Raw genomic sequence first — 20,530 nt, 5'->3', positions numbered from 1 at the left:
TGTCTATCCCATGCATGTTTAATACCCTCACTGTATTACCCTCTACCACCTCTGCCGGGAGGCTGTTCTACTTTTCTAGCACCCTCTTAGTAAAGTAGAAGAAAAGCCGTTAGGACTCCCAGAATTAATTCTCTACAGCAAGAATAACGGGCAGACCGGATAGGCCAGAAGGGGGCCGATCCGGCGGGGGGGGTTTCTATGTGAGGATCCTCATCACCCCCCATTTGCTCTGCACTGTTACCCCAGTCGTTCTCAACCCGTCACCCCTGTACAGACTGCCCCTCCTGCACACAGCCAGCGGGGGGTAAAGTATCTCCCTGGGTGCGGCGGAGTCCGTATTCTGATAAAGAATACTTGAGCTACGTGCAGACCGGAGGTGGACTGCCCCGGAACGAGGACGCGTTATAAGCCGCAGGTAAGTCTATTGGGGGGGGGAAATCGCCCGACCTTGCTCTCTTCGCACTTATTTCCTTAGGTTTTAGATAATTATCCCACCCCCACCAATCAAAAAACAGTTTAGGGAGACAGAATAATACGTAGCTGGAGCAGCCAATCGCAGAAAGGATTTGGGGGCCTGTTGGGTCTAAATGAGCAGCCAATCAGTGTCAGGAAAGTTCCTGCGCGTGCTCTGTGAATAGACGCTACCCGCTGCGTTTCGCGAGCCGGAGCTGACTGGCACTGAGCGCATCGCCTGCAGAGAGAGGCGCTCCGCCGAGTAGTGCTGGGGGGCTGGGGCATTAGAGCGCATGCGGCGTGAGAGACCCTTCCTGTCTGCTGTTGGGTTCCAAGTTTCTAAATCTATTGAGTTTTATCCTGCAGAGCGTTCCCCGTTTTAATTGCCCTCCTTTGCCGGGTCTCCAGAGCTTCCCCCCCCCCCGACGCAATTCTCTGTAGGTTTTTATGAAGCAGCCCCAAGGTCGTTGGCGGGGGGGTGAGTGGGTGTGAAGGGAATCCGTGGAGCTTCCTGTAGCTGGATATTTACAAATAAAAAGCAGCTGTGATGATGTCACACCCACCCCACATGAAGGAGCTGGCAGTCACCCTATCACGTGCTCCCGGAATGTGTTTCCGTATTTGGTATTTTTATACCATAGATCTGTCATGTGGCAAGCCCCGCCCCTGACTGGGTACTCCGCCAAACTGCACTCCAGTACTTAACCTCTTCAGTGCTGGACCAAAGCAGTGTTGTAGCGAGAAGGGAAGGGCCTCTGCACCGGAGATGTCTGTTAACCCTATCCTCGCCGTACGCTGCAGAGTCTGTCACGGCACATTAACCCGTCGAGCAGTCGGGTCTGCTAGTGGCATCTTCAAAACATGAAACTTTATTCATAATTCAAATACAATCATCAAAGCAGGGGCAGCACGTTAGATGCGCAGGACACTGGGGCACCAAGGGGATGCTTTCTTGACTCTTAATAATTGACTTTCTGTCCGCAATTTTGGGCATTAGTCTTCACATTAGTGATCATTACTCCTCCGGTGCACCCCCCTCCTAACACTAAAGGGTCATAGGCTGAGACGGAATAGAAGGAAGTTTTACATTACTGAGAGGGTGGTAGATAAGTGAAACAGCCTCCCAGCAGGAGATGGTAATACAGTGAGGGGATTAAACAAGACCAACGACTCTGCCGACGGGTTCTGGCTTTATATGTACCATGTTTTATCTCCTAACAGCTCCGCTGGAAGGCCATGGCCGGCTTCTCTATCCGAAGATACAGGAGCGCGGATCATGCCGCCGTTCGTCTCCTGTTTGCGGAGGGGATGCTGGGCTACGTTCCCTCGACTTGCTTCTACCTCCTGAGGCTCCCTCGGGTGCATGTCTTTCTTGCGCTCTCTTTTATCTTGCTGTTCGCGATCTCCAAGTCCTGCCCGCTCTCTCTGGTAGGTGTGATGGTTGAGTTAGCCGCCGGTTGGTGTCTGATGAAGGCCGAGTTCCAAGCGTATGTGAAGCGATGTCACGGAGCGGACCTTCAGGACATCGAGAAGTCCTACCTCCTGAAGAGGAAGTGCTGCTTCTGGGTGGCGGAGGCCGAAGGGAAGGTTATCGGAATAGTCGGCGTCCAGCCGGCCCCAGGCGCCGAAGATACGCTGGTTCTCAGGCGCTTGTCGGTGGCGAAGCGAAGTCGCGGCCAGGGGGTGGCCAAAGCTCTCTGCAAGATGGTCATTGACTTTGGCCACCAGCATGAGTGCAAGCAGGTCACCCTGGACACGTCAATCATACAGAGAGCGGCCCACGGGTTATACGAGAGCTTGGGCTTCGAGAAGACGGAAGTCCGGTATGTCCGGACTCTCTACGGGCGATTTGCTGACTTCTCCGTCCATTACTACACTTACACGTTAAAGCAATTATGATGTCATACTGGAACAATGCTTACAGGACCACAAGATGGTTGACTGCAGATGTCACATGCTCATTAAAGAGCGTTGCCTTTAAATCAAGGTCTTGTTGGTCTCGTCTTAGAAGCGGGAGGATTATTTAGAGAGCGCGCGTTGGATGAGCCGTCGGCCTCGGAGGACCGGGATTTGATTCCCCCTGGTAGGAAAGGGGCCAAGAAAGAACCAACGCTGAGGAGCAGAGCAGGGTTTGTTGGTAAGGCTGTGAGTGACTGTAGGGTCGCGCATGTGGTATCTAAGACCCCCCCCTCCCGCACGTAATGCAAACTCCGTGAAATGAGCCCCCCTCCCAACACCTGAAAACCGCACAGCTCTGAATGTTTATGATTTTCATTATATATTTATATTGTGATTTATAAATATTACCGGACATGAAGAGACTCAGAGAATTAACCCCTCTATTACCGGACATGAGGAGACTCAGAGAATTAACCCCTCTATTACCGGACATGAGGAGACTCAGAGTATTAACCCCTCTATTACGAGACATGAGGAGACTCAGAGTATTAACCCCTCTATTACCAGACATGAGGAGACTCAGAGTATTAACCCCTCTATTACCAGACATGAGGAGACTCAGAGAATTAACCCCTCTATTACCAGACATGAGGAGACTCAGAGTATTAACCCCTCTATTACCAGACATGAGGAGACTCAGAGAATTAACCCCTCTATTACCAGACATGAGGAGATTCAGAGTATTATTAACCCCCTCTATTACCAGACATGAGGAGATTCAGAGAATTAACCCCTCTATTACCAAACATGAGGAGATTCAGAGTATTATTAACCCCCTCTATTACCGGACATGAGGAGATTCAGAGAATTAACCCCTCTATTACCGGACATGAGGAGATTCAGAGAATTAACTCCTCTATTACCAGACATGGTATATGGCTGCAGGAGCGGGCTGGGTATTTTCAGCCATGCAATGGTTAATGCTGAGGGTACTACTAGGTACTGGGGAGTAGGAATGGTGGGATTGGGGCGGAGTAAACTAAAATTTGGGGGAAGAGGTTAAAGAAGGATAGGGAAAACATAAATTACCCTGTGACTGCTGACTATTGCCAGCAATCAAGGGGTTAAATTGAGTAAATTAAGCAGAGCTCCAGGATCCAAACAACCTGTAGCCGGTCCTTGCAGACTATACTCCTATCACCCATGTAACTAGCTGTAACACTCTGTAGAGAAGGAAAGCAAAGGGTTAAGAAATAAACTACGCACGGGGACATGAGCCCCCCCAAGGAGCAGGTGGGTGACACCACCCCTCCCCCGCTCCATTATTTTGTAATGTTCTAGGTAGGAATAGAGAAGTAAAATTTCTGGACATTTTGAAGCCGCCCTGTCACTAGTGAAATCTTGACTGCTTAGACCCCAAGCCACCACAACCAAGCATGGCTCAAGCCCACATCCCCACCCAAAGATAAGACGACACAGTTTGTGGGTAAGGGCATTGGCCAGGGGAGGGCTGGCAGCCTAAGGCCTGGGGGGCAAGTCTAGTCAACTGGCCCATTGCACCATCAAAGCGGCTGCGAGCGACATTGAAAGCGGCCGTCGTGCGGCAGTCACTCCACCAGCGCCTAATGAAATTAAAGTGGCCGGCGTGCACGCACCGCATGCCTCAGCTCTTCATTACACCCCTATTAAGACGTGGGAAGAGGAGCTGAGGCATGGCCGTTGGGTCTGACAGCCGCATGAGGCAGGGGGGTACCTAGAGTATTTGGCACCTGTGGCAGACCCTGTATGTGGCACCCCCCCCACACACACACACACTTTAAAACTGCATAGTTTCTATGGTTAGGCAAACATTGACAGGGGTACAGCATAACTGTTATCATTATATACTTAGGGATTATGCGGTACCACCGTCAATGTGTGCCTATACACTGAGCCAGACACCGACAACCCCTATCACTATATACTAAGCCATACATTGATGTGGTGTAGGCTTACCACTTTAGTGACTGGCTTAGTATATAGTAGGGATGCACCGAAATGAAAATTCTGGACTGAAACTAAAAATTCAGCATTCACTTGGCCAAAACTGAAAAAAACAACTTTAAAATACTTTATTAAAAGTAACACCAAAATTTGACAAAAAAATCAATAACAATATTAACATATATATATATATATATATATATATATATATATATATATACACACACACATATATATAACAACAATCACGATCCTATCATGCCCAGGTTCTAGCATGTGCTGGCTGACTTAGCATGATAGGAGTGTGATTGCTGTTTGCAATTATATATATATATATATATATATATATATATATTAATACTGTCATTGAATTATTCTGTCCAATAAAAGTGTTAACACACCAAAGTTGGACCAAAAAATTATTTATAACAGCAATCACACTCCTATCATGCCTAGGCAGCCACTACATGCTGGAATCTGGGCATGAAAGGAATGTGATTACGGACTCCCTATGCCAAGCTATCCCCCAACACTTACACATCCATGCTATCTGAAACCCTCATTCACAAACATTCAGCATAACACCCATCACTCTCACACACTTACATTCAGCATAACACCCATCACTCTCACACACTTACATTCAGCATAACACCCATCACTCTCACACACTTACATTCAGCATAACACACATCACTCTCACACACTTACATTCAGCATAACACCCATCACTCTCACACACTTACATTCAGCATAACACCCATCACTCTCACACACTTACATTCAGCATAACACCCATCACTCTCACACACTTACATTAGGCATAACACCCATCACTCTCACACACTTACATTAGGCATAACACCCATCACTCTCACACACTTACATTCAGCATAACACCCATCACTCTCACACACTTACATTAGGCATAACACCCATCACTCTCACACACTTACATTCAGCATAACACCCATCACTCTCACACACTTACATTCAGCATAACACCCATCACTCTCACACACTTACATTCAGCATAACACCCATCACTCTCACACACTTACATTCAGCATAACACCCATCACTCTCACACACTTACATTCAGCATAACACCCATCACTCTCACACACTTACATTCAGCATAACACCCATCACTCTCACACACTTACATTCAGCATAACACCCATCACTCTCACACACTTACTAATCCACTCTCTCCTACCTTTTCTTCTTTCACTCTCACTTTTCCTCCTCCTCTTCTTCTTCTTCTTCTTCTTCCTGTCCTGTGCCGCATTGAATGCTCGTCTGTCGGTCGTCCGTCCGGCCCACCGGCCCGGATTTAGGGCGGCCTGGGGGGCAATTGCCCCCCTGCCCCCGGCCCAGCCCGCCCCTGGCATTGGCCACAGCTTTATTACAACATCACATTGTAACAATAAACATAACCATCCTGCCAGCTGTCGGGTTACCGACAGGCAGATACCCCAAACATTACCAAGAGCTCTGGTTCTGGGTACCGTCAGCCTCCGCAGAACTCGTCTCCCCAAGTCTTCTCCATACACCGGATATTCCAAGCAAAGGGGCTGCCATGACTTCACGCTGTGACTAAAAGAGAGAAAAACCGACACCAGCACAGGAACAAAGATCACAACAAATACAGAAAAACAGGGGAGGGAGGGAAGCTCGCCCAGAGTGTCAAATGAGTGAAGGTCAGAACAAGGTAAGTTTCCCCTTTATTCCTCCCCAGTACATTAAAGCAACAATGTTGCGACCCACATCCTGAGCCGGACCATGAACTACTGACCCCAGGCAGGGGCCAGCAGTCATGTTCCCCCTTCCTGACCGTCCAGGGGGGACTTTTCTTTAAGGTGCGCAGCACACAACATTGTGACGGGAAGCTCAGAATAAGTAAATAAGTAAACCCTTACGAAAAAATTACTGCAGTTTTTCTGAAGTAATACTGCTATTTTTTGGACATGAAAAAACTGCAATACTGCACATTTACTGCAATTTTACTGCATTTGTACTTCACTGTACTGCAGTTATTTTTGTACGGAAGAACAAATGCAATAAAGCTGCAGTACATTGAATTACAACTGTAGGTTTGCAATATAAAAAAAAAGTGCAGTAAAAGTGCAGTATTGCAGTTTTTTCATGTCCAAAAAACTGCAGTATTACTTCAGAAAAACTGCAGTAATTTTTTGTAAGGGAAATGTTGTTTATTTTGGCGCTTCACAGGGCAAATAAACAAAACTCTAAACCAAATCCTACCCCATTTTGGAGACTATTTATACAAAGTATTCCCAGTTCCCGGTCATAAACCGAGCAGTCACGGCTGCGTATGTGGGTGTATTTATGTATATATATATATATATGTATGTGTATATGTGTGTGTGTATACGTATGTGTGTGTATATGTGTGTGTATGTGTTTATGTGTATATATGTTTGTGTGAATGTCTGTAATCTGTTATTCTGGCGCTACGGTAATAAGTGAATTGTAATCAGTGGGTATGGCTGGGAAAATCTCATGCAATAACTGTTATATCTGATGTCATGGCAGCGGCGGAGCGACTAACAGAAGTCCCACAACAGCCTGGTAGCAGATCACGGTATGTACTACCCTTGAGGCTGTGTAGAGGCAGTCCTTATACTCGAGTGCATGAAATAACGTGAAACAATAACATACATAAAACACTGCAGAGTAATATATCCGCTGATCACGTGATCATCACAAACATTACCGTGACTAACAAAAACGTGCTGGGAGTAATTGGCTGCCTTCGTATCACGGTGTTCCCGCCCAGTCACCTCATCGTGGGGCAGAGAAAGTTTCATGGGTGAGCTTTTATATCATTCATTCGCACTGAATGCCTGAGGCGAAGGAGCTGAAGATGACGTTCTCCTGGCTCCTGATTCTTCTTCTGTGCAGCGTGCAGACCGGTAAGGCTGCAGGGGAGGGGGTTCTTAACACATATATACTGTATGTATGTATATATATAAATATATATATGTGTGTAAATTGCACTACGTCTCCCACCCACGGTCTGTCCTACAGAAAGTCAACTTTTGGAGAAATGGGGAGAAATCCTAGAATTTATAAGCAATATTGCAAAAAAAACCCTAAAGCCCTTTACCTGGGATTTATACTCTATTAACAGCCCCCTAAAACTCCCAGCGGGGCAGAATGGTCGTGGGGGGGTCCAGATGTTTTGTATTCAACGTTCTCGGGCAAAGCAGCTTTGCTAAAAATGATCATTTTATAACTGTTACAAGTGGTGACTTTTTACTTAAGTCTCAGGATAAACAGGTGAAAATCGCACACGCATTAACCCCTTCCTCAACTTAGCTCAACTTTGCTACCCTGTTTCCTGAGATTTTTATACTAGGGCGGCTCCTCCATCTCTAACAGCGGCACTGTTAACTCCCTCTAGATTGTAAGCTCCTACAATAAATTACAATAAATAATAATAATAATAAATGTTAGCGTGACTGGGTTCTGGCAATGAAAGGGTTATAAATTCACTATCCGTCTGCCTTAGACCAGAAATGGTGATAGCAGCCACGCTGGATTATTATGAAGTAACTACCGTATTTGCTCGATTATACGACAAGGTTTTTTTCAGAGCAAATGGGGTATATAGGGGTATAAGGGATTTCTAGGGGTTAAAAGGCATATCATGGGGCACAGTGGCATATAGGGGGGTATAAGGCATTTCTGGGTGCGGAGTGGCAAGCATGTGGGGCAGATGTGCATAGCTGGGGGGCAGGTTGGCAAATAAAAAGAAACAAAATATTTTTCTCAATCATAGCTTTTATTAAATATGTGAATTAATATTTACCGGTAAAACTTTTTTCCTATAGAGTCGTTATATTCTTATATTTCTTTTTTCCTAAATTAATATTGAGATTTTGGGGGGTCGTCTTATAATTGAGAAAATACGGTAATACACCACCGACAAGACGCTTAGTCTGCAGTCACGTGAGGAGGTCACCTCCGACCTTCTTCTCCCCGCCGCTGTCAGACCGCACGCTTCTTGTCTTTAGGGGTCGGACGCCGGTGTCCGTGGAAAGGGTCGTGAAGGTCCATAGAACATCATTAACTTGCCCACCCCAGTAAACGTTCCGCCATGCGCGCCGTTGGTGCCGACCTCTGCATGTCCGGGCAAATATCAGCCTTTCTCCAGCGTTGTATAACAACATGAGCTTCTACGTCCTGGTCTACACAAGGAATAAGAACGTCACAAGCCACCCGATCTCTCACACCCCTCCGATCCATGACAGTTGCTGCACCGCCTCCCAAACCCAGCCTCGTATTCACGAACACGGAGGCGATCTGCGACTCAACAAAGACGCGAAGTCATTGGCTCACAAACACAAACGTTCTGAAGTAACCTTTCACCGACTGATGCAACGTTATTTCCGCCCTTCGAGAGGAGCAGGGAAGCGGATACACAGGAGCACGTGCGCTTCCTAAAACCAACCCGACCTCCCTGTATAGAATTGTCACTAACACCAACGCGTTTTGCGTGTTTTTTGTAAGGGAAGCAATAGTGACGCGGAGTGTGAATCACAGCGATGTCTGAGCGTTCCCTGCCCTAAAGATCTACTCGTTTTCAATAAATTAGAGAGTAAATCTGAGGATTGTTGCCGTGGCATCGGAGCGATATATTATATGTATTGTATATTATAGAAGTGCTGGCTTTGTGTTAATAACTGATGGGGTCCGGGGGTCTCTGTAGCTGTCACTATGCCGGAATGTAGCGCTAATTATTTTTCCTTTCTGTATGCACTATTTTTTTAGTAAAGTTAAAAAAAAAAAAAAACATGTTGAACTTTCCCCACCAGTGGTGTAGTCTACCCTAGGCCAGCATTCCAGGGTGGGTGGTAGTGCTTTTGCTACATAACTGTGGGAAGATATCCACAGCACATATATGCTGGCAGGAGTCAAATGGCTTTATGGCCCCTCTAGCTGGGGCGTAAACTTTATCTGAGTTGCTCAGACCGCACTCTGTCTGTCTATGAGATCTGTTACTCCGGCGGAGTTACTGCAGGGGAAATTCCCCGACCCCTCCGAAGTTACTGCAGGGGAAATTCCCCGACCCCCCCCCGCTCAGGTTTTTTTAAAAAAGCTTTTTGTTAATCTGGGAACTTAGATTTTTGTGTTTAGGAAATTGTTTTAACTCCGTAAATGCCGGAGGAAGGGGCCGAACGACTTGGCCTTGAAAGCTTGCAATTAAACTCTCAGCCAATAAATGGATTAATCTAAACTAGACTTTTCTCCTGTTGTTTCCTGATAATTTCCGGATAAATCGGTCCGTATCCGTTACTTTACGTTCCGCTGGCTCTGTTGTGTTTAATAAAGCGCGTTTCTGATTGCGATCAGTTTCTCTTCTCGTTTATTCTATTTATGTATTATTAAGGGGGCTCCAGCCATAGATACGATACATATAGTTACATGGAGTTACCCTATAGTTACATAAAGTTACCTCATAGTTACACATAGTTATATATGCTTAAAAAGACAAACGTCCATCAAGCCTTTCCTATATCTGTTAAATGCTGTTGATCCAAAAGAAGGCAAAAAAATGCTCTTTCCAATTTTGAAACAAACTAGGAAAAAAAAATCCTTCTTGACCCCAGAATGGCCGTCAGATCTCTCCTCGGATCGAGAAGCTGTTTCCGCGTTATTTAAAAACGATATCCCTGAATATTATGTTTTAGCAAATATTGATTTCCACACAATGGTTTGTATCGGCCCCCCCAATATATTTATATAACGTTATCATATCCCCTCTGAGGCGCCGTTTCTCTAAACTAAACCGATTTAATGTAATTAACCTTTCTTCATAACTCAAGGGCTGCCCCAATCCTCTGGAACGCCCTCCCCTGGTCTATCCGTCTCCCCCCCCTGCCGTCAGTCCTTCAAAAAATCCCTCAAGAGAGACCCACTTCTTTAAGGACGCTTACAACATCGCACATTAACGCCCCTCATATTCCATTAGCTCACCTTTCCTAGTCCCTCTCCTGCAATAATTTTACTCCCGCAAATTGATGCCCCTTTTTATACACGACAATACCTTACTGGCCTTAGCGGCTGCTGACTGACATCGCACATTGTTGCCTAGTTTGTTGTCTATAACAATTCCCAAATCCTTCTCATTTGTCTTTATCCCTAATTCACTACCGTTTAGGGTGTAGGTTGCTTGTGCGTTCCCTACCCCGAAGTGCATAACTTTACATTTATCTACATTAAATTTCATCTGCCATTTGTGTGCCCGGCCCCCCGGTCTATCTAGATAGCACTGTAATATCCTGCTCACACTGTATTAATTTACAGAGTTTAGTGCCATCGTGTGCACTTTAATGGCTTTACATTTTCATGTTCTGTTATTTACTACGTAGCATGTACTTTCTACCCATTGTACAGCACTACAGAATATGATGGCGCTACATAAAACAATGAATAATAATTGCGCATTCCGCCCCCCAGCCTGCTCTGTCTGTGATTCTGTATCCTGGTCACTGAATGTGAAGAGCTGAGAGGGGCGGTGACCTTCTTGCACATGCTCAGTAGCAGATCAGGAAGTGTGGCCAATCAGAAGATTCCTCACGTTACTATGCAGCAGGGGGCGGAGAGGATGTTATGCAGGAAATGTATCAGATAACGCTGGCTCTCCCACCGGCTGCCACCATTCCAAACCTTCAAATATCTAAATATCTGTTTACACTCATGGGCAAACAAAAAAAGCAGAAACTGTGGGCAACAAGGGGGTTAAGAGTGAAGTCTGCTGTAAAGACGCAAACCTTAATCACTTGTTAGATTCAGGAGCCGTACGTCTATCCCATGCATGTTTAATACCCTCACTGTATTACCCTCTACCACCTCTGCTGGGCTGTTCTAATTATTATCATTTTTATTATTTATTGTTTTATATAGTGCCATCAGGAGCTTACAATCTAAAGGGATTTAGGGTGTATTACACAATAGGTAAAAGTATTGCAGGAGAGGGAGTAGGAAAGGTGAACTAAAGGAATATGGGAGGAAAGGGGTTAATGTGCTATGTTGTAAGCATCCTTAAAGAAGTGGGTCTTGAGGGATTCTTTGAAGGAATACAGACGGGGAGAGATGGATAGACCGGGGGAGACCATTCCAGAGGATAGTTATCTGTCACCCTCTGTTTCAAGTGCTAGGCCAGTTGAAATGTTTTTACTGTCTGATTAGACCCACTTTGACCCAGCGCCTGCACCCTCAACACGCCGTGTCCCACCAACCCAGAACGCCACCAGAGGAAGGCTGGCCAACCAAAGGAGTCGGACTGAAACCTGCGTGTTGTCTGTAAAAGTAATTGTGATTGGCTGTGCCGCTGGCATTTGTCCAGGCCCCAACTTTTCAGCCTCTTTTCAGCCTTTAAGGAAGATGATGCAGGAGCACAGTGCCCCCCAGTGGTGGTAGGAGAGAATGCCAGGAACCAATAAACTGTTCAAATAATATAATTTATGAGGAAATTCGGGAGGGGAACAGACTTTCTTCTAGTAATATGTATAACGTGAGATGCAAGTTATTATAAAAGCATAATATTACAGCCGTCATATTTAATAATTTTATTAGTAATATTACATGTGGTCTTATTGGTAAGGGATGTGTTTAGCTGATACAAAGGTCTGCAGCAGCGTAGACATTCCGGCAAATAACTGGCAAATAACTTATTATTATTATTATCTTTTATTTATATAGCGCCATCAGTTTATGCAGCACTTAATACAATACATAAATTCAAGGGGTCTGACAAGATGAGAATTGACAGACTAAGACAAACCGACACATTTGGTGGAGAGAGCCCTGCTTGCAAGCTTACAATCTAGAGGGTTGTAGAGGATTCTAAACTTAAGACAATTTGAAAAATGGGGGAGAGTGTGGCAGCTGCAGTTTAATGTTGATAAATGTAAAATAATGCACTTGGAAAGTAAAAAACCCTAAATTAACCCTAAGGACCCCATTAACCATAACTGCCCCTAAATTAACCCTAAAGACCCCATTAACCATAACGGCCCCTAAATTGCATGTACTCCAGATAAATTACCTAATAAATTCGAATGGTTGATGGGGTCTTAAGTGTTAATTTAGGGGCAGTTATGGCTAATGGGGTGTTTAGGGTTAATTTAGGGGCAGTTATGGTTGATGGGGTGTGTCACAGGAGCATCTGTGGCAAGGTTATAGTGGTCTGCTAGGTAGGAACCTTCCCTATTGGTTGCTACAGCCACATCCCTGGATTTCCATATATGGCAGGGAGGGTAGCTCCCCTTTTGATTGGTCCCTAAGTTAAAGGGATGTGGGCTGCCCCTGACCACACCCCCTGCACTGTGATTGGTTTCTCCCTGTTCTAGCCCTCTCCTGATTGGTGCCGGTTAAAGTGTTTAAGCTAATGTATTTATGTATTGTTCTTATCAAGATGGTCTCAGGTATAAAGTTGGTGTTTGGTCTACAATAAAGCAGATTATTTCTTGTTCAAACCTAAGACCGTGTCTGTGATTTGGGGACAAGGGACACTTCATCGTGGAGTGTAACTACTTGGTTACTAGAAGTCTGGAGTATACTGAGGAGACCATAGGAGATCGCTGGAACCATCCGCCTCTACAGGGTCCGTCACAGGGTGTTTAGGGTTATTTTAGGGGCAGTTATGGTTAATGGCGTATTTAGGGGCAGTTATAGTTAATCAGGTCTTTAGGGTTAATTTAATGCTGAGTACTGAGGGTTAATTTAATTATTTTAATAAAGTTAAGTAACTTAAGGTGTAGTTAGAGGTAAAGGGGGGCAAACTAAGGGGAATCTAAATCCTGGGGCAGTGAATATTATTAATGAATGTATTTATAACAGTATGGTGTCAGTGAGATTCTCTAAATGATTTGAATCTCTGTAAGATCCGAATCTCTGAACGACTCTCTGCCTTCAGTGACATCACCAGAGTAGGCGGGCAGGAGGGTTCATTGGGTGTAATGAAAGGGGCGGGGCCAATCATCAGTGTGACTGCAGACAGGGACTGGGAAACAGTAACTCCTGTGAGTCACACTGAGTGATCTGGAGAATCGGATCATGAATCGGATCATTTCAGTGAACGAGACAAAATGATCCGATTCACTTTACTGATCTGAACTTCCCATCAATATCATGGAAGCCTCCGTGACTTGGGGGGCACGCGGAGGCTGTATTTCCCATTATAGACAGCAGACCCCTGGATTGCATTACATACCGTATTTGCTCGATTATAAGACGACCCCCCCCCAAATCTGAATATTAATTTAGGAAAAAAAAAAGAAAAAGCCTGAATATAAGACAAACCTATAGGAAAAAAGTTTTACCAGTAAATGTTAATTCATGTAAACTATTTTTTTTAAATAAAAGCTATGATTGAGAAAAATATTTTGGTTTTATTTCCTTCTATTTTCCAACCTGCCCACCCAGTTTTGCACATCTGCCCCAGAAATGCCTTATACCCCCTATATGCCACTGTGCCCCATGATATGCCTTTTAACCCTATATGCCACTGTGCCCCATGATATGCCTTTTAACCCTCTATATGCCACTGTGCCCCATGATATGCCTTTTGACCCTCTATGTGCCACTCTGCCTCCAGGTGTATAGAGCGTTAAAAAGGCATTTCTGGGGGCAGAGTGGCATTAAGGGGGTTAAAAGGCATTTCATATAACACTCTGCCTCCAGAAATGCCTTATGCCCCCCATTTAACACTCCCCTGGCCCCCCAACTTACTGGTGCTTCTGACTCCCCTGTCATGTAGCCGGGGCAGCGTGTAGATGTCTATGCGATTCGCGTAGACAACTTACGCTGCAGCCGGAAGGAGGTGAGGTTAGCAGCTGGGGGTTGTCTGTGAGACACCTTTAGCCTTCAAGTCACTCCAGCAAGGGAGTGACCCCTTCTTTGGAGAGAGAGAGAGGGCCCATAAGGCTCCCTACTCTCCTCCAGCAAAGACAAACTTCACTGCCTCTTAAATTAAAAAAAAACAGTGTCCAAAGAAACGTAGTACCAAAATCGTGTGCCAAATCATAGTGATGGGCCTCGCCGTGAGTTCGGTATCCGTGAAAAAACCCAACAAATTAACCCCTTCAATCCTCCATGGACGTACCGGGACGTCCAAAAAACGCCTCTTAAGAAACCCCTACAGACGTACCGGTACGTCCAGCCCTTCTTGCAGCGCCAGGGACAAATCCCTGTCGCTGGACGGGAGATCAGGCTGTCGTTTGACAGCCTGGACTCCCCACTGACAGCAGAAGCCGGCATCACTGTGATTCAAAAACCCCTGGGATTGAAGGAGTTAATAGGCACTCATGAATAACAAAGTAATGAAATAAATAAATAAATAAATGACTGACTGACTGGCCTAAAAGGTAATAACAAGGTAATAACATGGAGTCAAAGAGCACCCAGTTTCCCCTTTTTTCCAATCTGTCCGACAAATATTATTGGTTCTGATGGCAGGATTGTGTAAATTGGTGTGATTTTCTGTTATAACTAATTTGCATATGATCTGCACATTGTGTTTTACATATGGTGTGATGCATGCTGGTCATAACTCACCGCCAGCCTTTTGAAAGGCTCTTGGAGGCTGGTGGTGATTGTTTCTTCTTCAATTTAGTTAGATTTTGTTTTGTTGTTGAGTTAATCCTTATGGGTTGGGTTGGGTTGGGTTGGGTAGGGTAGGGTTGGGTTGGGTAGGGTAGGGTTGGGTTGGGTAGGGTTGGGGGGGGTCAACTTGGTGCCTTGGCCTTGGGTGCTGAGATATCTTGGAGCCAGAGGTGTCTCAATCAAGCACCCAGAGTAGTCCTGAGTTGCCTTGCACTAATGTTGTTGAAGTGCGTGCGTGAAGAGCACCAATGGCCCCACAACTTTTCTCTCCTTGACACTTATGGTACGGGCCTGCATGTGATAACCAATTTTTTTTTTTTTCTTGGACGCTTAATTTATTAGACTCACGATTTGCACTATTTTTAGTGCACGTGTGACAATTAATTTCTTCTCTCGGTTTTATTGGAAAATGGCGAGAACGCTGGCACTGATTTCTTTGGATGCGGATTTGTTATTACGTTGGTGGATTCCAGTTCTCTGTTGGGAGAGAAAGTCGGTACCAGAACGTATTACATCATTAATGGTTTCCTTCTGTATCTTTTTCCAGCCAGCATAGCCAGACGGGACGTCCCCCAGCCCGTGGAGTACGTTGCGACCGGAGCGTCGTTCTTATTTCCTGGAATGGAATTGGATGAAAATACGATGCATGAGCTGAAGAAAAAGGGAGATCCGAGCTGGGTGGCAGCGTACCACAACTGGGACATGCTGCACGACCACTACAAAAACCGAGCTAAATTCCTCAACGGATCCTTATCGCTTGCAAACATGACAAAGGAAGACAGCGGGACCTACGAGCACCTGGTAAATACCACGGTCCGCAGGACTTTCAGCATCGCTGTCATTGGTGAGTCCAGGAAATCATCATCATCGATAAGATGTTACATCATATTTCTATTGTTCTTTGTTTTTTTTATTTTTCGCTGATGTATTTCAATATATGAATATTTTTTTCGTAAAATTTGCTAATATTTAGGTAAAAATATTCAGATATATTCTCTTGTATATCTGGTGGTTTCCAGATCACAACAATTATGAAATATATTCAGGAGAAGAGCAGTTTATTTAGAGATGAGTGGAGGGAAAGGTGTGGAGGATATTTAGAGATGAGTGAGGAGAGACTGGGCAGGAAGGTATTTAAAGATAAGTGAGGAGAGAGCGGTTAGGAGGGTATTTAGAGATGGGTGAGGAGATGTAGGGAGGGAAACCCCTGTGAAGGGCTTTGAAAGTAAGAGTGAGGATTTTGAATTAAATCCTGAAGTGCACAGGCAGCCGGTGAAGAGACTGACAGAGGGGAGAGACGGACAGAGGGGAGAGAGGTTAGTAAAGCGATGTGAGAGGAAGATAAGTCTGGCAGCAGCATTCATGGTGGATTGTAGAGGGGTGAGACGGTAAAGAGGGAGACCGGCTAAGACAGAGTTACAGTAGTCAAGACAGGAGATAATTAGGGCATGGACAAGATCCTTAGTGGTATCCTGTGTTATGGAGGGATGGATGCGGGCTGAATATGGGGGCTGAACGAGAGGTTAGAGTTACCAAGGCAGGGAGTGTGAGGAGACGGGGAGATGATGGCACCATTAGCGCTGAGACTGATGAGGGAATCTTGATGGAGGGAAGATGAGAAGTTCAGCTTTGAAGAGATTGAGTTTTAGGAAATGTGGCACGGTATGTGGCAAAGTCAGAGGCATTGAGGTTAATGGACGGGGTAGTTGTGATAGGGCGAAGAAGGGAATTGAAAGTACTGAAGAGACGTTTAGGGTTATGAGACAGGGAGGAGATGAGACATAGAGCGAGACATCCGCCAACTACGTTCAGCAGCGTGGGAACAATGTCCAAGGTGTCGGCTTAGTGCCAGGGTTACAAACGTGAGCGTCGTGAGGAGCGAGTAGTAGCTGTTGAGAGCAGGCGGAGGTGAGGGAGAGTGAAGGTGAGAAGTTCCTGGGAGAGAAGAATATAATGAGCGAGGGAACACAAAAACCAGTATGATGGCAGACCAGTAGAGTATTGAATGATGGGATCTTCAAAGTTCCTCTTTGTCATTCCTTGTTGCCTCCTTGGCAGACTCCCGATTTCTGGCACTTAGGAATCTAAATAATGAATTAATTAAGCAGGAGGGGCAGCAACGATGCAAACCGGGGTAAACGCAAAAAGGACAATGCCTCTATATGAGAGAACAGAGATGACAAATTAGTTCCTGATGATTAGTATGGGCCAGCAGATTATGTCATGGAATGAATCCCTTGGTAAACTCATGATTATTGGCACTTAGATGAAGTGGCACACGGATGGAAGGTGGCCTGTGCCTCCTCGGATATCTTATTTGACATTGAAGGAGATTATTTCTTGAATGAGTCTTATTTCTCTTTTTCTCTCTTTCATCCTTTTCTCTCTTTCCTCTCTTTCCTCTCTGTCCTCCAATATCTCACTCTCTCTTCTCCTCTTTTATCTCTTATCCCTCTATTCACTCTTTCTTTTTTCTCTCTCTTTTTTTTCTATCCTCACTCCCTCTTCTCTCCTCTTTGTTATTTCAGATCCAGTGGATGTGCCTGTTTTATGGAAAGAAACCAGAGAGGAAAATCAGATACTGCTACATTGCGGTGGACATGGAGGAGAGCCGTTAAACACAACTTTTTATAAACAGGGCGTTGAAATAAAAAGCAGTATCACAAGGGATTCCAACGACACCGTCCTGCACCTTAATGGAGAGGACCAGCTCTGCGAAGGAGTGTATACGTGTAAAACGGCCAACCCCGTCAGCCAGGAGATCTCCGACGAGGTGGAAGTAAATTCTCACGGTGCGTATCCTTAGCCCTGGCTTCTCAGAACTTGGACGGTATCTTCTCTCTAATTCTTGAACAAACAGAAGGCACCAAGAGACCAGAGACGTAGACTGCAGCAAAGCTCAGGAGCGATGGGAAGCGATGGATATGCTGGGCGCCCTCTAAAAAGCCATCATTTTCCTCTTTCTATCAGCGATATTGCACAAGCACAGTGTGGGGAAGTCCATAGTTCTGGTAACGCTAATCATGTATGTCTCCTTTCTTACAGACTGCGATGCAGTTGGGAAGAGAATGCACAGTAACTGGAACTATTATTACTTCTTAATCATCTCCGTAGTGTTCGTCGTCGTCGTCGCCATCGTTGTTTGTAAGTATATCTGCTGTATCGGGGAAATAATAGTATGTAAAACGTTACGTAGGACAGCAGGGTCTCGCTAGACCTCTTCAAGATCTGGCACTGAAATGTCAACCGACCGTAAGGACTTTAACCCAACACACCCGTTGTGGGAGCACCCATACAAACTGTGCGCATGCGCTACTCATGCATTCAACGCACCGCACATCCTATGAAGTCTGTCTGGAACATTCAGAATAACCCTGTCTCTACTTCTTTATTATTCATGTTTTCCCTTAATTTTTTCTGAAGCCCTAAGTATCAGGCTTTCCCATTGAAGGGATGAAGGTGAAGGGAAAACCTAAGGAGTATATGTCCTTTTTTCTTCGCTTTCTGGCCAAATGTCCAGCGGGAAGGCCGGGTCTCCTTGATCCAAAGAGGGCAACCAGTGGAGTCGTCCCTGGGATTGTAAAAATTCATCCATTGCAGGCTGGCCATAGAGGACAATAAAAGGTCCAGGTGCAATTCAGTGCACTTTCCAACCCTATCAAAGTGTGTGCATAACTGCGCCCCTCGCACATCCCGCCAATTGCAGACCTAATCTGAGGGCTCTGAAAAGACCCCACTCCTCTATATATCCTCGGCATTTAGGCCAGAGGATCAAGTTTTACCCCTTTCACAGGTTCTCAGTAAAACAGCATTCATTACATCCTGCTGTGCTGTATGTGGGAGCCGCCATCTTTCTGCCCCTTGACAGGGTTAATTTCCCGCTTTTGTGATAATAGCGTTCGGGAGGGACCTGGCCAGCTGGAAACAATCTCTAGAGCTAGAGGCCCATGCTCAGTCCGCTAAAACAATGCGGGGAGGGCCTTCCAACTTTCTGCTCAGGCTGACTAAGGGAGAGAACAGGAAGCGGCTTCCAACCTCCTGCTCGGGATGACGGCAGAGAACAGGAAGTGGCTTCCAACTTCCTGCTCAGGCTGACGGGAGAGAACAGGAAGCGGAGGGATCATGGGAAATTAAGGGGAATTAGCTATGCCAATTGATTGATATTTTTTATTTATCGTGCGACCTCCCATTTCATATGATTCTGAGGATTTAACTCTAACCCTTATTATTACAGATTTAATATGCAAAAGAATAAAAAAAAGACCTCCGACTAGAAGTTTTTCTGGACAAAGTGGTAATGAAGAAAGGCAGCAAATGTTAGCGGATTCATGCTGCAATACTGCTGGCAATTCAACAATTTCCATACCTGACAGGGAACCTATTCACAGCCCCGGAACTCGGGATCCTGATTACAGAGCTGGAGATCCTAACGGAACGCTGGATCCTGATTACAGAGCTGGAGATCCTAACGGAAGGCTGGATCCCGATTACAGCGCTGTGGATCCCGATTACAGCCGTGGGGATCCTAACGGAACTCTGGATCCCGATTACAGCCGTGGGGATCCTAACGGAACTCTGGATCCCGATTACAGCCGTGGGGATCCTAACGGAACTCTGGATCCCGATTACAGCCGTGGGGATCCTAACGGAACTCTGGATCCTGATTACAGCCGTGGGGATCTTAACGGAAAGGTGGATCCCGATTACAGCCATGGGGATCCTAACGGAACTCTGGATCCCGATTACAGCCGTGGGGATCCTAACGGAACTCTGGATCCCGATTACAGCCGTGGGGATCCTAACAGAAAGGTGGATCCCGATTACAGCCGTGGGGATCCTAAGGGAACTCTGGATCCTGACTGCATAGCTGGAGTTCCAGAGACCGCTGAAGTAAAATGATGGGAGGGCGGTTGGGTAGGGTAACCTTCTCTGCTAGGTAGGGTATTGTATACGCTGTAATTTTTCACAGGTCTACGAGTCAGATAACTGCAGGCCACATCTGGCTGCCATGTGCTTCCCGAAGCCGAGGCATGGAGTGCGTAGAGATAAATGTTGGCCATGTGACTTATTCCTGGGAATGGCTCTGTATTCCCAGCGTCCAAACAGCTCCAAACTCTTGATTCGAACATATGGGAGAATCCTGTGGCTGACCCAATATAATGCATAATTTGGGGAGATTTCTCGCGGTTTCAGTAATGTAACACACACAATATGCCTTACATGTAGAATTTGTTAGCAGGTTAGAGCCCATTCATATAATGGAGTAGAGTCTGGGAGTGAAAATATTTACCTCCACCCACCTGAGATGGTCCTTTTTGAACTAAAGTTTCAGGATTTGTTATAATTTAGAAAACCACCGGGTGCCTGTTTTGATCCACGGGCCAGAAACCCCAAATTGCAGCAGGGACAGGCTTTTTGTGAAGCTCTGTAGACCTGTTTCCAGGTCCCGACTGTAAGTGTATGGTGTTAGAGTGGTGTGTGTGCGTTAGAGTGGTGTATGTGTGTGTATCTGTAGGTGTATGGTGTTAGAGTGGTGTATGTGTGTGTGCGTTAGAGTGGT

At 45.6% G+C, this 20,530-nt stretch overlaps 2 protein-coding genes across 2 annotated transcripts; both read left to right on the top strand.

Moving 5' to 3' along the window:
* The first annotated feature begins 290 nt into the window (after positions 1 to 290).
* LOC128477035 (probable N-acetyltransferase camello) lies at positions 291 to 2,439 on the top strand. The gene is made up of 2 exons (XM_053458045.1): positions 291 to 415; positions 1,675 to 2,439. The coding sequence occupies exon 2, from the start codon at positions 1,690 to 1,692 to the stop codon at positions 2,350 to 2,352; it is 663 nt and encodes a 220-aa protein (XP_053314020.1). The 5' UTR covers positions 291 to 415; positions 1,675 to 1,689; the 3' UTR covers positions 2,353 to 2,439.
* Positions 2,440 to 7,198: 4,759 nt separating this feature from the next.
* Positions 7,199 to 20,323, top strand: LOC128467577 (hepatocyte cell adhesion molecule-like). The gene is made up of 5 exons (XM_053449242.1): positions 7,199 to 7,271; positions 15,518 to 15,814; positions 17,499 to 17,762; positions 18,016 to 18,114; positions 19,205 to 20,323. The coding sequence occupies exons 1-5, from the start codon at positions 7,199 to 7,201 to the stop codon at positions 19,867 to 19,869; spliced, it is 1,398 nt and encodes a 465-aa protein (XP_053305217.1). The 3' UTR covers positions 19,870 to 20,323.
* The last annotated feature ends 207 nt before the right edge of the window (positions 20,324 to 20,530 follow it).

The sequence above is a fragment of the Spea bombifrons genome, chromosome 1, assembly GCF_027358695.1.
Source record: "Spea bombifrons isolate aSpeBom1 chromosome 1, aSpeBom1.2.pri, whole genome shotgun sequence".
In the NCBI taxonomy this organism is placed as follows: domain Eukaryota; kingdom Metazoa; phylum Chordata; class Amphibia; order Anura; family Pelobatidae; genus Spea; species Spea bombifrons.
The sequence above is the reverse complement of the archived record's forward strand: the minus strand, read 5'-3'. Positions and strand labels throughout refer to the sequence as shown.

Bases quoted from the DNA above. Each gene is read 5' to 3' on its own strand.
- LOC128477035 (XM_053458045.1), top strand. From the start codon at position 1,690: ATGGCCGGCTTCTCTATCCGAAGATACAGGAGCGCGGATCATGCCGCC.
- LOC128467577 (XM_053449242.1), top strand. From the start codon at position 7,199: ATGCCTGAGGCGAAGGAGCTGAAGATGACGTTCTCCTGGCTCCTGATT. The intron at 7,272-15,517 runs GTAAGGCTGCAG...ATCTTTTTCCAG, and splicing joins TCTGTGCAGCGTGCAGACCG to CCAGCATAGCCAGACGGGAC. The intron at 17,763-18,015 runs GTGCGTATCCTT...CCTTTCTTACAG, and splicing joins GGTGGAAGTAAATTCTCACG to ACTGCGATGCAGTTGGGAAG.